The 14,550-nt window shown below is 32.9% G+C and overlaps 1 protein-coding gene across 2 annotated transcripts; it reads right to left on the bottom strand.

The window, feature by feature from the left end:
- Positions 1–2,325: 2,325 nt before the first annotated feature.
- On the bottom strand, positions 2,326–14,350 carry LOC145602105 (protein EI24 homolog). Of its 2 annotated transcripts, none has more exons than XM_081658254.1 (11): positions 14,181–14,350; positions 14,022–14,087; positions 12,211–12,361; positions 11,292–11,344; positions 10,739–10,870; positions 10,375–10,438; positions 10,044–10,108; positions 9,856–9,938; positions 8,513–8,589; positions 7,581–7,696; positions 2,326–2,726 (listed from the first exon to the last, which is right to left on the bottom strand). In XM_081658254.1, the coding sequence occupies exons 1-11, from the start codon at positions 14,297–14,299 to the stop codon at positions 2,660–2,662; spliced, it is 993 nt and encodes a 330-aa protein (XP_081514380.1). In that variant the 5' UTR covers positions 14,300–14,350; the 3' UTR covers positions 2,326–2,659. The 2 variants fall into 2 exon arrangements, with proteins under 2 accessions (XP_081514380.1, XP_081514379.1); XM_081658253.1 differs by having other exon boundaries at positions 2,327–2,726; positions 10,023–10,108; positions 14,181–14,346.
- Between the last annotated feature and the right edge of the window lie 200 nt (positions 14,351–14,550).

The following is a 14,550-nucleotide window of genomic DNA, read 5'->3' as shown; positions in this document are numbered from 1 at the left end:
GTGGTGGGCTGGCGATGGTAGGCTAGCTGGAGTTAGGTTGTGGCTGGGGTGGTCTTCGTGGATGGCTTGGATGGGGGCAACAATTCTGGTGGCTTAGTCGGTGGTGGGGGCTGCTGCTAGGGGAGGGGGAAAGGAGTGGGTGGGAGGCTGGTGGTGGAGATGGTGGTTTTTGGTTTTATTTATTTATTTATCAACTAATAATATTAGGAAAAATTGGCCGCAACAACACCAACTATGACTAAGGTGTGTGTAGCAGCACACCAACCTTTCGAGGGTGCACTCAATATCACAAACTATGCACTTGGGTGCACATAACAACATAAATGACATTGGCAAAATTCAGATTTCTTCTAAAAATGAAATCTTATATATTTTTAATACTTTTTTGTTTAAATATATTTTTGTTTAATTCCATTCTACTTAATTTTCCATCTCATGTAATTAAGTAACCATTACATAGAATTATTTCAAAAGTTTCCGCCATCATTTTCTATCGTTTGTTTCTTCAATTACTTTTTTTTACATCTCATGTGATGATTGACTTAGTTTCCTCTTCCATTATAATTAATTTTCTCCCTTTAGATTATTCTCTAAACCTCCATAATTTAAGTGTTGTACATCAAAAATATGAAAATCAATTTGGCATATCCTAAAATCCAATTCTAAATTTTTTTGAATTAAGTATTTAAAATCATTTTGTGGGGTTTGGTATTAGAAAGTTACCTATGTATCCTAAAATCTTGTAGAATAAAAATATACAAATAATTTCTTTTTTATTTATCAATTTAGTATTTAATTAAGTGGAAAGGGAAATGAAACTAAGTCAATCATGTGAGATTGATATTAGAAAAATTAATTGAAAAGCGAACAAAGGAAAATAATAACATAATTTTTTTTTGAAGGAATCCGCCTAATAAAATGGTGGAGGTTAAGAAATGCTTGAATGAAAAAAATAAATAGAAGGTAAGGCTAATTTAGTCACGCGTGATGAAAAATCATACAAGTTTAAATAATGTTTAAACAATTATACTGTAAAATAATAAAAATTCCACTTAATCCATGGAACCTTAGTTCATTAGTGTCATTTATGCTTATATGTGCACCCAATTACATAGTTTGTGCTGTGTGCCGCACCCTTAAAAGTTTGTGCTGTTACATGCACCTTTATCATAGTTGGTGTTGTTGCGGTCAATTTTTCCATAATATTATTAAATAATTAAGTGAAAATCAAAGAGTAATTAAAAGTAATTAGTGGTTAATCAGGTGAATTAAAGGTACCAGGTTGTCTTCAACAAAAATTAGATGTGTCTGGGTTTTTTGTTACGAAAAAGCTTCTAAAAGGTTTTTTTTCTTTTTCTTTTTTTTCTTTCTTCTTTGCAAAATGGTGCATCTAAAAGGTTTTATTTGACAAATTTTATTTTAACTTTTATGTTTATCTTTAAGCATAACAAGCTAAGATATGGTGCACAAAATAAGAAATCTATTAACAATATTAATCCCAACCATTGACCTCCCCATTTTAGTCCCAGCTATAGTTTAATCTAGAATAATCCTAACTATTGGGTAACCCTTCCCAAAATAGTTTCAAATTTTATTTAACCCAAAATTTGACACTTTCAAATAATATAATCACATTCTGGATGATATAATCACTTTTTTAGACGATATAATTATCTTTTTGTGAGTCATATTTTGAATTATATAATCTCATATTAAACCATTTAATGAGATTAATATAATTATCTTTAGGATGATAAAATTTAAAAATCATCTTTTTTGAATGATGTAACTTACTATTTGATACTTTTTACAATGATAAATTCACTTTTTGAGTGATACATTTATATAACAATTTCAAGATGATATAAGTCACTTTTGTAGTAATATAATCACATTTCGTATGATATAATCACATTCGTATGGTATACTAGAAGGTTGGGTCTACAATAAGTTATTATAGACCGGGTCTATTATAGTCTTTATACTTTTTTTAATATACGTACCCCTTTTAATTAACCCTTTAATGACTAGAGGTTGCCCTAGTTAACTTCCGTGATAAACGAAATATTCGTTTATCACGGAGTAAAACCACTATCTCAAAAAATACCTCAAGTAGTTTTACCTATTTTTACCGCAAAAATTACACTTTTGTCCCTATTATCACGAAGATAAACTTGTATTGACTATGTTTCCAATTTTCAACATAATATATGTTTTTACACACGAATATGTTTAATATTTCAAACGATTTCTTAAAAACAAACACCAACCCTATCAACAGGTATAAATATTATACATTAAGAAATCATATCATATAGTATATACATTGTACAAAAGCTGGTATCACCCAAGTTGCTTACTAGTAGTTCTTAAAGCTCTATACATTGTATACAAGTTGTTATATGTACAATTTAGATAAGAGAGAGAAAAAAAAGAAATTGATGATCTTCCCCTGATTACAAAGGAACATTACAAATTGACATTAGGGGAAAAAAAAATGTTAGAAGAGAGAAAAAATGCATAAAATATCCTCAAACTATGAAAAGTAAGAGGAAGACAAAAACTCAAAAAGAATGAGCAGGAGCACTTGAATCCTCCAGAATGACATGAACTTTTGTAATAGACTCACTTGAGATTTTCATTAATTATTAAGAATTTCTTAAAGTGCCTTCTTTCCTTGGTTCAGCTCTCGCGATCTCAAAGGGAGGAAAGACAAGACCTTCATCCTACAAATACAGAGCACATAAGTTGCGAGAGGCAAAGATGAAACACTCCAAATAAGTGATAACAGATTCTTCAGTAGTTTGAAAAAGATTAAATGGATTTAAACCATGACTTTAATTCATGCAAGCACTCCATTTCAACAAGTAGCTAACTATTTCAGCTTTTTTACTCTTCAAGATCAAACAGTGCAACTGATACACAGTAAGAAGTCTGACAATTTGCCTAGACATCAAATTAATATTTCAAACCGCGTTAAAATTTGGGAAAGTCTAGAGATGGGGAGAATCATAGAATGCATTGGGTAGAAGAAAGAAATGAAAAGTGAGAAAAGGTAGTAGTGAATAGTGAGTAGCAATGGGTGAAGTAAGGAGGGAGGAAAGAGCAGGAGGATGATGCTGAGGCGAAATGATACCCATGTTTCAGTTAATTACCCAACACGGGTACTTGAGGCGAAATGATAAGACAGCGTAACATCATGTGGAGCAAGTAAAGCATATCAAGGATGAAGCTAAAACATGACCCAAATTTTCCCCAAGAATAAAAACATAAACATGAATTGAATTTTTAAGAAAAGTACACTTAGCTGAAACTACCCTGATATTAGCTAGACCTGAAGTGGCCTAAAGTCGAAGTAACTTAAGACAGTTGCAGCCTTAAACTGAAATGACTACAACCAAATACAACACTAAAAATAGGTGGCAAACTCAAACCAAACTGAGCACCAACATTGGCTAAGTTGAACTTTCAGAATTTCTGTTTATTTTTTTTTTTTTCTAGAGTAAAATTTTTATTTTTTCGTATATGTTCTTTATTCTGCATATTCAGAATGTTTCGTTGTTTACTAAGACATAGTAAAACATAATTTTACGAAGAAGGTTTCCAATAGATCGATGTAATCTTTTACCACGTGCACATTTCAGGGTCCAGGTACCTTCTGCTTAGAGCTAAGCTTAGATTTGTGCACCTCTGCTGTCTAAAGATCATCTCCCATTGTCCAAGTGGCTACTATCTTTTTACATCGCATTTTTCCTTTAGTCTCTATGCCTTGGCCATCCTTCATCCATTTATAGGGGCACACTTCCTTTTGTCAGCAAATGCCAAGGCATATAATATGTAATCTATGGAGGTGCGAAACATGAATAGATTTGGTGACATAAGGCTTAAAATATGATTAAAAATTTAGGAGATTGCCATTATAGATAGGCCACGAAGTAAGGGTCTATTAAAGGAGAATCTGGAGCAGCACATAGGTATAAGGAATGAGTTGGAGAACTTGTTACTAGATTAGAGAAGTATGAGTTATATGTGGGTTCAAAGTGTAGTAAAAAGGAGTTAAGAGTTAATTGATAGAGGTTCCTTTTTAGAAAAATCTGCTCAAAATAATCCCAACTATAAGTGTTGTGTGCAAAATAATATGACCTCGGCTATTTGATATCAGTGCAAAATGGTACGCCGGCCATCAGAGAAGGTATCTCGAGGAATATTCCATCTATATTCATTTCTATATTTCTTTTTTTTTTTTTTTTGCAAAATACAGATTAGGTTATTATTTTCCTTACTCCCTAAATTAATAATGCCCCACCCCTTTGTTTTTCTTTTTAAAATTTTTGGTATCCTCTTTTAGTTCTACAGTTGTTCAACCTGAGTAGGACGATACTATTTATATTGGTTAGTGAATGTGAGTAAATTTTTTGTTTTTAAAACAATTTTTGAAACAAATTATATCAATATAACAAGGCAATTAAATGCTCTATTTACTTTGGTGTGATAGTAGAAATTTTTTTGTACAGAACTTAACTAAATACAGCAAATTTACTGAGGTTAATAATTTTGTTACTAACACATGCTTTTTAAAAAAAAGGTTAATAATTTTGTTACTAACACATTCTTTTTAATAAATTTTTTTTTGTGATGCTTAAGCAAATCCATTAAGCGCTACAAATGTAACCCGAGATAAGATACTAAACAAACTCTACAATAGATAATGGGGGGCTTTAGTTCAGGTATGTTTGGAACAAGACAAAAAGAAAAAAAGGGGAAGGGGATTTAACTAGCCACGTAACAAAGTAGTATGACATTATTAATTTCGGTAGTAAGGAAATTATTAACTAATATGTATTTTGAAACAAAAGTAATATTTAATTAAGAAAATGAAACTAAATAATTTAATAATGAATAAGGACAAAATATTCCTCGAAATGTCTTCTCCGATAGCCAACTTACCAATTTGCACATATATTACAAAAGTTAATACTGCTAAGCTAATTCCTACTTTTTAAAGTAGTTAGCAGGAGTAGCATTAATGAGCTCAAAGAAATATAAAATGTTATTGTCAAGACTCAATCACAGATCACTAGTAAAGGCTATAAAGATTAAGTTAGGGGTGTAATTCCCCTCATAATAATAACCCTACCAATCATCGACCTTCTCAAAATACTCTCAATTATTGATTAAGTAACAATAATCAATAAGCCTAAACATTTATCTTAGCCTTTCCATTCCATTTCTTAACCCACCCAAAAACCATACAATCCTTTTACCACCACCAACCACTTCCCTACCAGCACGAACTACCACAACTGTTCAACCGCCACCACCACCACAATTGGCTCTGCCCCACCACCATGATAAGATGGAAAAAATAATAATAACCCTACCAATCATCGACCTTCTCTAAATATTCTCAACTATTGATTAAGTCACAATAATCCTAAACATTTATCGTAGCCTTTCCATTCCCTTTCTTAACCCACCCAAATACCATACAATCCTTTTACCACCACTAACCACTTCCCTACCAGCACAAACTACCACAACTGTTCGACCTTCTCGAAATACTCTCAACTATTGATGAAGCCACAATAATCCTAAACATTTATCGTACCCTTTCCATTCCCTTTCTTAACCCACCCAAATACCATACAATCCTTTTACCACGACCAACCACTTCCCTACCAGCACAAACTACCACAACTGTTCGATCGCCACCACCACCACAATTGGCTCTGCCCCACCACCACCACTACCACCCTACCATCATCACCCATAAAAAATCAAACCACAATAAAACCACACCCCAAACACTTAAACCCACCTTCTCACACCTTGTAACCACCCTTCCTGACCACCCAAAAACCAGATTCAGCCTCCCCTGCCCTTTCAAAACCTACCCCACACCCACTCACTAGGAAAAATCAACTACATTATAACCACACAACACTAAATATTTGAAAAAAAAAAAAACAATAAAATAGGAAATTATTACCTTTTCTTCATCAATAAAGGCATTAAATGGTCAAATTCAACCACAAAAATTCTAGATCTAGAGCTTTTATGTTTTTATGGTCACATTTTGACTATTAAAACCTCAAGCTTCAATGATGGTGATGAAGAAAAAAGAGAAAGAGGAGAGAAAAGGGGTGGCGGCAAGGGGCAGGGTTGGCGCCATGGCGGGTGTGAAGCACTAAAGGGTGAGGGCAAGGAGGTAGAAGCAGCAAAGAGTGGCGGCACCACCATAAGAATAGGGGAGAAGGTGGTGGTGCAATGGTGAAGGAAAAAAAAGGAGGTGAATGACCAAATACCCCAAACAACTCTATATTAAAGGATTTAATTTCCTTCCCTCTTAATCCTTTTCTTGATTTAATTCCCTTAACCCTATTCAAATCAAACACTGCCAAAGATTAGTTTATTCATATCTAGATCCAAAACAAGAATTTCCTCATAACATGAGCTTCGATAAGGGATACTCTCGGGGAGATATCTTGAGAAAGCTAAATGAATGAAACAATTAGCTCTAAGGAAGCAATGAAGCATATGATGCTCATAATAGCTATGGCCTTGTATTTTCTTGAATTTCTTCCATATTTGAAAGTGAGAGGATTAAAGTAGAAGGGGGGTAGGGGGTTAAATCTCGGGAATTGTCATCTTAGGGGAGTACACTGGGCTAACTTGTTGAGTATCCTTTGGGTATGCATCTATGGTAAGTAGTTAATTGCTTGTTTAAATATGTTGTCTGGTGAACTCTTCAGGTTTCTTACTTGTTACTATTCTACAACTTCCCCCCTTTTATGCCATTATTTAGAAGGCTACAGTCCCCAGACAAGTGAAAGCATCTGTATAAGCAGCTAATCTAGAGATAGTAGATACTTGAGAGTTGTGAACATGTGTATGTTAAGAGGCCAAACAAGGCTTTGTTTCATCATGTGTCATGTATGTTTAGTTCAAAGTTTCAGAGGCAAAATGGGTGTTGTAAATCTGTTATTATATGTACTAATTGGATGGAAAAGAAATGATAGGTCATGGTAAGGCATCTTCTCCGGCTTTGTTTGTGGGACAAGATGGTTTCCCTATCTACTCATTTCTCTCAAACTAATGTGGCTTTCTGCAATGTAATGATGAGACATTGTAGCATGAAAGGCAGTTTCTTGGTTAAAGCTCATAACTCGGCACATTCAAGCTTGGTAAAGAAGTCAAGCTGAGCCTGAAAGTCTGAGCTCCACAATTTCAAGCTTGGCTTAATCTCAAGTTTGGATTGACCAAAGCTGTGCTCAGCTTGTCACCATATTTTTCCGATTACAATGTAGAAAAAATACTTACAACTATCAAAGTAAAAGTTGGCATAGAGCTGCTATGGTGACAAACTGACAACTAAGATAATTCATAAAAATCTTCTCATTGTTGAGATGTCAACCCACTAAAGTTGCCCAATATCAAGAACAAGCCCATTGTAAACAAGGTATTCATACTCTCTTGTGGCTAGGCACTAATTAGATTCTCAGTACCAAATACATATTTATGCCTTATAGATTGTTAAAAGAATCAAAGCTTCTAATTGAGAAAAGAAATGGAATACTTACGAGACAGTATCAGCGCCACAAAATATAGGAACCCTTCCTAATCCTATGCCAAGCCACTGCTTCCTCGGTGAAGATACTAGATTATCAGCATCTGAACCTGTTGCTGTCAAAACAAACTTCAAGAAGAGATTGAGAGCATCAGATATAGTTGGAGAAAACATTAATTACTATGATATAAATGGTAACAACCAAGCCCCAGAAGGTCTGAAGGATATACCTTGTTTTCCTAATCCAAAATTCCAATCAAAGAGAGAAAGAACAACAATATAACTACTTTTTCATCAATTTTAGAATTCCAACAACTTAAGTGACTGCGAATGTTAAACCCTTGCGCAAATGCATGAACGCCATTTAACACGGTATGAATGATTTTCTTCTCTTTCCAAATCTCATCTAATATTTACCAACCAAATACATCCTGACTCGTTCAAGAGATGAGAAATAATGCAATGCTTGCTAGGTAAAACAGATACATGTCATAGGATGGAAAACTGATCATATATGTCACTTTGGGGATTATGCTATAATAAATTAATTAAAAACATATACTATTACTTAGTTTCTTAGGTACCAGCTTATCCAAAGCAGGTTTTTGAATTCTCCAGAGGTAAACATTTTTACCAGCAGAATGCATTTCATTATAATTTCACAATTAGAAGAAAGTTGCCACAACACAAGTTAACCATTACAGTCCCTCTCATGCAATCTTCATTCAATAATTGAACCCTAGAACTTAAAGAATCCAGAGATCTTTGCATTGAATCCATCTATGTCACAAAGAGGGAAATCAAAATGGATTCACTGACCAATAACTAGGCAGCCATTTAGTCAAACAACCTACGGAGCAAAATTTCCATAATGCCCATAAGGATTTTCTAAAATCAAGAGGAGAAGTCCATATATAGATATAAAAAAATGCAGAGCTAACGTACCAGAGGAAAAAGAGTGGCCATGACAGCATAGCTCTCCAGAGGAGGGAAGAAGAAAATTGCCAGCACACATGGACTTCCTGAAATCATGCCCCAAATCTTAAGAAAAAGACAAACTAAGAATCTTGTTCTCATCACATTGACTCAGACCATGTATTTTCTTGAAATTTAAAGATGATAGATAGATTCTTAATCTATATATTTACCTCCTCAATCCACTCAACGATATTTAATAATTTAGCAAGTCCATATAATACATTATTTTGGAAAGCTTTTAAAAGGACTCAGCTTTTTAGTTCAGTTCAAAAAACATAACCATATCATTTGAAAATGAAAAAGTAGAAAAATAATATATATATATATATATATATATATATGTAAAACAAAAAAAACCCTGAAACTGAAATGGATCTTGAGCTCATTGGTCCACATCAAAGACAGATCCACAACAAACCAAGGGTGTGCACTACTTAATGCTTCAATAAAAACTATTTGAGGCAACTTGATGCAAGATTATAAAGGTAGCATTTTGGTTGACCCTAATATACAATAGAGCTCTATCATATTAATGTGGGTCTAGTGTTCTTACATTGTCAACTGGACAATATTCTGAATACTTTTTTTTTTCCAAAATGTTTCATATTATAACATAATCTTAAATTTTCTCTCACTATAAATTGTCAAAAGTTATAAAGATAACATAATAGCACCAGCCTATAAAAGGGACTACAAGAGGATGTGGACGAATAAATAAGCTTATCAAACCAGGTTTTAATCATTGTTACTTGTCAAAGTACGGAGTATATAATTGTGCATATCCTATATCAAAATCCTGGATACACCATTGGTCCACATACTTGTATGTATAAGACCCATTAAGCTATTGAACTATCAATGTGTCTAGAATAGAGTTACTTTGTCTTATTTCCTAATTAACTACATTTACAATGGTTTACTTGTATCAAAACCAAATCAACTTTAAAGTACATTTGTACATTAAGATGTGCCTTCTATGCATATGGCCGAAATGACAATGAAAGAAATATTTAAAATTTAAATTAATACATTTGATTTCCCTTGTACTTAAATTACAAAGCATATTTGTCAATCGGGAATTATCATGAAAATATATTTTCAAGCAAAAGGAAAATATAAAGTTCTTCATAGCACAACAAAAGAAGAACTTATATCACTTACTATCCAGAAACTAACTCGAATATACTAACAAGAACCCAACATAATGGTGAATATTAAGATTTGACTTAAATTGACTCAAAAGTTACAGGAATATGAATCAACAATCACAGGATATATCAATCACTTAATAATCGTTTGTTCATGCATACCAAAACCAGCAAAAAATGCCCAATTGGACTCAAAGAAGTCCAGCCTTCGATCGAGTGTAACTCCTGAAAGATTCCATTTGTACCTGATAGAGCAGCATCATAGATATTCAAAATCAAACAGATGCAGATACAATAGTGTACATAGTGTAAAAAACAAGAGGACGTACTCGAAACAGTAATAAGCATACATCCAGGAGAGCAGCAAGAAATTGAGTGCTTTCCCAGCATATGGTATGAAACCAGTGGCAAAAACCTACATATATCACCATGAACAGGCAATGTAGGATCAAACCAGCTTCTTTTAAAAAAAAAAAAAAAAAAAAAAAAAAAACAAACAAACAAACAAAAAAAACAAAAAACTTTTTTTGAGAGGAAAAGGGTTAGAGCCTTAGAGGGTAGAGAAAAGCAGCTGGTTTCTTCACCATAGTATGTGCAGAGGCCAACGTTCACTGATAATGATGACTAGCTTACATGCCTGTGACAAAAAATACATACAAAAAACATTAGAAGTAGTCTCACCTCTAGGAAGAAGAAGCTCAGGAGAAGAACTGAGTAGACTTGCTCTCCTATTCCAATCATGATCCTAGAAGTAGATGGTGAGAAAATATTCAATCATACGGCATTTAATGTAAAATGATCCTGGCATTAAAAATACGGTTCCAACCAACAAATTGATAATAGATGAATGTACAAATCAATCATGCTAAAAATTGGGCAAATAGTAGCAATTAAGTCTGATGACAGCTATCCCTAATGGATATAACACCGAAGTTACTCAGCATTATGTCTTGCATAAGTAGGAAGTCACTTAGAGAGGTTATGTTTTATAAATACAGATTAAGTGTATATTCAAAAGATAGTAGCAATCACATTTGAGATTTACCCTCCAAGACCAGCAGATTTATCTGAACCAGGAATTTGTGCAATTGATGCCTCTTTTTCACCTGCCACCGGTGCTGTTGAAGGCTTATGCTTCCCCATAGCAATAAACCCATGCTTAGCTATATCATTGTACCTATATATACAGAAGGTTGAACAACCTTAGAATAATGAATAAAACCTTATGACTTGTGAAATTAAAGACGAGAGAGCTTTTTTTAACAACCTTCTGCATTTACTACACTCAACTCAAGAGTTTACGAAAATATAGGGGGATAAACAAAAAATATAGTGCCAGGATGAGGATTAAAAAACCAAAAAAAGGGTTGTTGCATATTCATCTTAGTGGAGAAACACGACAACTGTAATTGCCTTAATTTTCATTGAAAAGCAATGTGTTGTGGGAAAGATGAATTTAATACATAAATGCAAGAAGCCTCTAGTTTTTTTTACTTATGCAACTTTTAGAAAATAGACTAGTATCATTCGTCTATGATACTACAATATACTTGAGCGAAAGAATCCAGAAGATAAACACAAATACATTTAAAAGTTACCAGATATTGCTCAGTATAATGCTGGACACGTACAATGGATAGAACCACACCAGCTGCATTAAACAGGCAAACAAAATTTTCAAACTCAAAATTGTTTGACACAAGTCTGCAAAAAATATTCTTTCTCAAGAAAAAAGTCCACTCAAGAAGGAACCACAAAAAATATAAGCAATGCGCCAATCAGTAATTTTCCACATGCTATCAAGTTAAAACATATAGAAAACAACTCCAAGGAGGAACGTCACAGGGAAGAAAGACAAAATTACCTAAGACCAAGGCAACTGTGGTGAATTCATAGTAAATGAGGAGACAGCAAAGAAAGACTTCATGAGGGCAGGGATATTTATGGCCAATAACCCTTTAGATTCCAAATAGCCAATAGAATTTGCAAAGGATGATGACATATAAATCACACGCAACAGAAGTCAATATGATCTAATGTAGAGCATTTCAGATATCAATCAAGCATTATTTTTTAATATAATTTTTAAACTTTAATATTTATTCTCCAATCTGGTCTTTGAGAGTGTATTGTTAAATGTTAACGAATACTTTGCAATTAGATTCGAAGGAAACTTGACTCTCTTTTTCTACACTGGCAAACTTTTCATGGATATATCATATGCTACATCTCATAAATAAAAGGGTAAAGGAAAGAAAAACAAAAAACCAAGCATCTCAAGGAGAAAACATCAATTCATGATCCTATGTTACAGAGACTTAATATGAGTCATCTATAAATTCAGGAACAGCCAAATTTTTACCATGATGTCAGTTGAAGAGAAATGACAAGATTCACAGACTGAACAATAAGATGTCAATAAGTCTACAGTAACTGATTACTCAGGCAATTATTTAGCCATGAAACTAAAAGAAATGTACAGGATGACACCACAAATTAATTGAAAACAAAACTCACATAGATGAGTTGAATCAGAAGTTTTCGCATTGTCGAATAAATAGTCAAAATCACTCCATATCTCCATACTTCTTCATACATGATATGAGGGCATTGAGATGGCAATATCCATTCCAACATAGGAACAAGAAATGCTTTCAATATATATACACTGCAACAACATATATGGAAGATATATCAATAATGATGCACCATGAGTGTAATATGACTAGCAACTATGAAGGCAATGATAACAGCATTATCTATAAGCAGTCAAATAAGAGAAAGACAATTCAAAAGGACTGCAGTCAACAGTTGCTGATAAAAAGGCTGTTAAAACAAGCATGTTAGATAAAAATCATACTCCCTCCGTTCCCTTGTGTTCTTTACGTTGAGAATTATGCGCGGTTATTAAAATATTGTGTAAAGTAGGGTATATTGGAATATTTCAATGATTGAAAGTACAATTTTATTGAGACAGACAATGTTGTGCATGTGGGGTGAAGAAAGTAGAGGAGAGAGAAAGTAATAATAAATATTGAAAAACTATTAAAATAGTACATAAAGTACAATAGCACAAGCAAAAGTAAGGACTTTTGAGTATTGAAAATTTGAAATTGTAAAACAAGGGTAATTTTGTCCAAAATTAATGACTAAAAAGGGAAAAGATACTAAATGTAAAGAATAAAAAGGAACACTTTAAATAGAAATGTAAAAAACAAATGGGAACGGATGGAGTAGGTCAGTATTCTCATCAAAAAATTTAATTTTCCACCACTGGTAGATACATAACCATATACATGCATTAATATGTAGATTTACAAGTATTGGTACATACTTACATATCGCAAAGCCAAATATTATACAGGCCTCACAACCACAATAATCCTCCTTAAAATTTGGATCATGAAACCATTCCAAAAACCATCTTTTATCATTTTACAACCACAGGAAGAAACTTTCATCAATTCAATTTCTTTCACAGTTGACGTAGAATTATTCTAGCCCAAACAGATCAACATGACATGAAAAGGGGTTAAATCAGGCGAGCCAACCAACAGCACCCACCAACATCATTACCCACATATTGTTCTCTCCCAATAAGAACCAATCAAGGGATCCCAAACAAGAGGACTTTTTTACAAAATGTATGCTATGGAACAAGTCTCTCCTATTCATTGACTTTAACCCTGACTTGACACAACCCTAAATAACAAAAACTAATATATTCAAAAGAACAATTATTGCGTCCATCTTCCTCGTGTAGCTTGATTCACTTGCGAGATAAAATCACATAAAAAAAAATGATGTGGAAAGAAAATTTTAAGTTTATGAAATCTACAGCATACAACATATGTGCTTAACATAGAAATTGCTGTGAATTAGTTTCTACAAACCTGACTATATTATTTGCAGCCAGGAATTAAAAATACAAACAAAAGATCAAAATAAAACCATAGTTAAAAAAAAATGCTAATTTCAATCCTAAAAGTGGACTGAAAATAGATAGAAAGCAAGTTTCTGCATTATATCTTGGGTGGATGAATAAATACTTGTACTTAGGTACACAATCAATATGCCAATCAATATATTGCTAAATTATTTCAATTTTGACAAAATTAAACCAATTAATTAGGTACACAACTAATACATTGCCAAGCAATTTCCAAATTTGCCAAAAATTTAAACTTTTAATTACCTAAACATTGTGATTAAAATAAATTTAAACAAAAGTGAAACAATAATCAAATTAAACTGCCTTCAAAAAAAAAAAAAAAGAAAAGAAAAATCAAATTAAACTATAATTAAATAAAGATTATGATTTTTACTACCTGCCCAAAAAAATAAATCCATTGAAGAGAAAACATTGACTTGTTCGAATCAAAAGGCTTTTAGACCTGCAAAGTAAAATAAATCAAATTAAATAAATCTTTACTAAATAAAATTGAGCAGGTAATTAATAATTAAATAAAAAAAATTAAGGATGTAACCTGTAACAAAAGATGGCAACTCTATGAACGCAACAAGCCTCTTTGAAACCATAAAACCAAAGAAGAGATCCTTGCTTTAGCTTTGCTAATGTAATTTCTCCAATTGGTGGAGTAGCCATTACTATGAAGCGTGAGAAGAGAGAGAAACAGAAACAGAGTAGAAGTAATTTATAAAGCGTTGCTTGATTTTCAATAATAAGTTTAAAAATAATAAATTGATTTAGTTTATAGTTTGGGATAAAAGAGATTTAATAGAGGGTAAACCAGGCATTCCATTCTCATATTAAAAAACATACTCCGTAACTCGTTAGGATTTGTTTTCTTGATCTGCTCTAATTTTAATATGATATGATTTAATCTGATTTGAATT

The sequence above is a fragment of the Chenopodium album genome, chromosome 21, assembly GCF_948465745.1.
Source record: "Chenopodium album chromosome 21, dcCheAlbu1.1, whole genome shotgun sequence".
Lineage (NCBI taxonomy): Eukaryota > Viridiplantae > Streptophyta > Magnoliopsida > Caryophyllales > Amaranthaceae > Chenopodium > Chenopodium album.
This window is presented reverse-complemented; position numbering and strand designations above follow the sequence as displayed.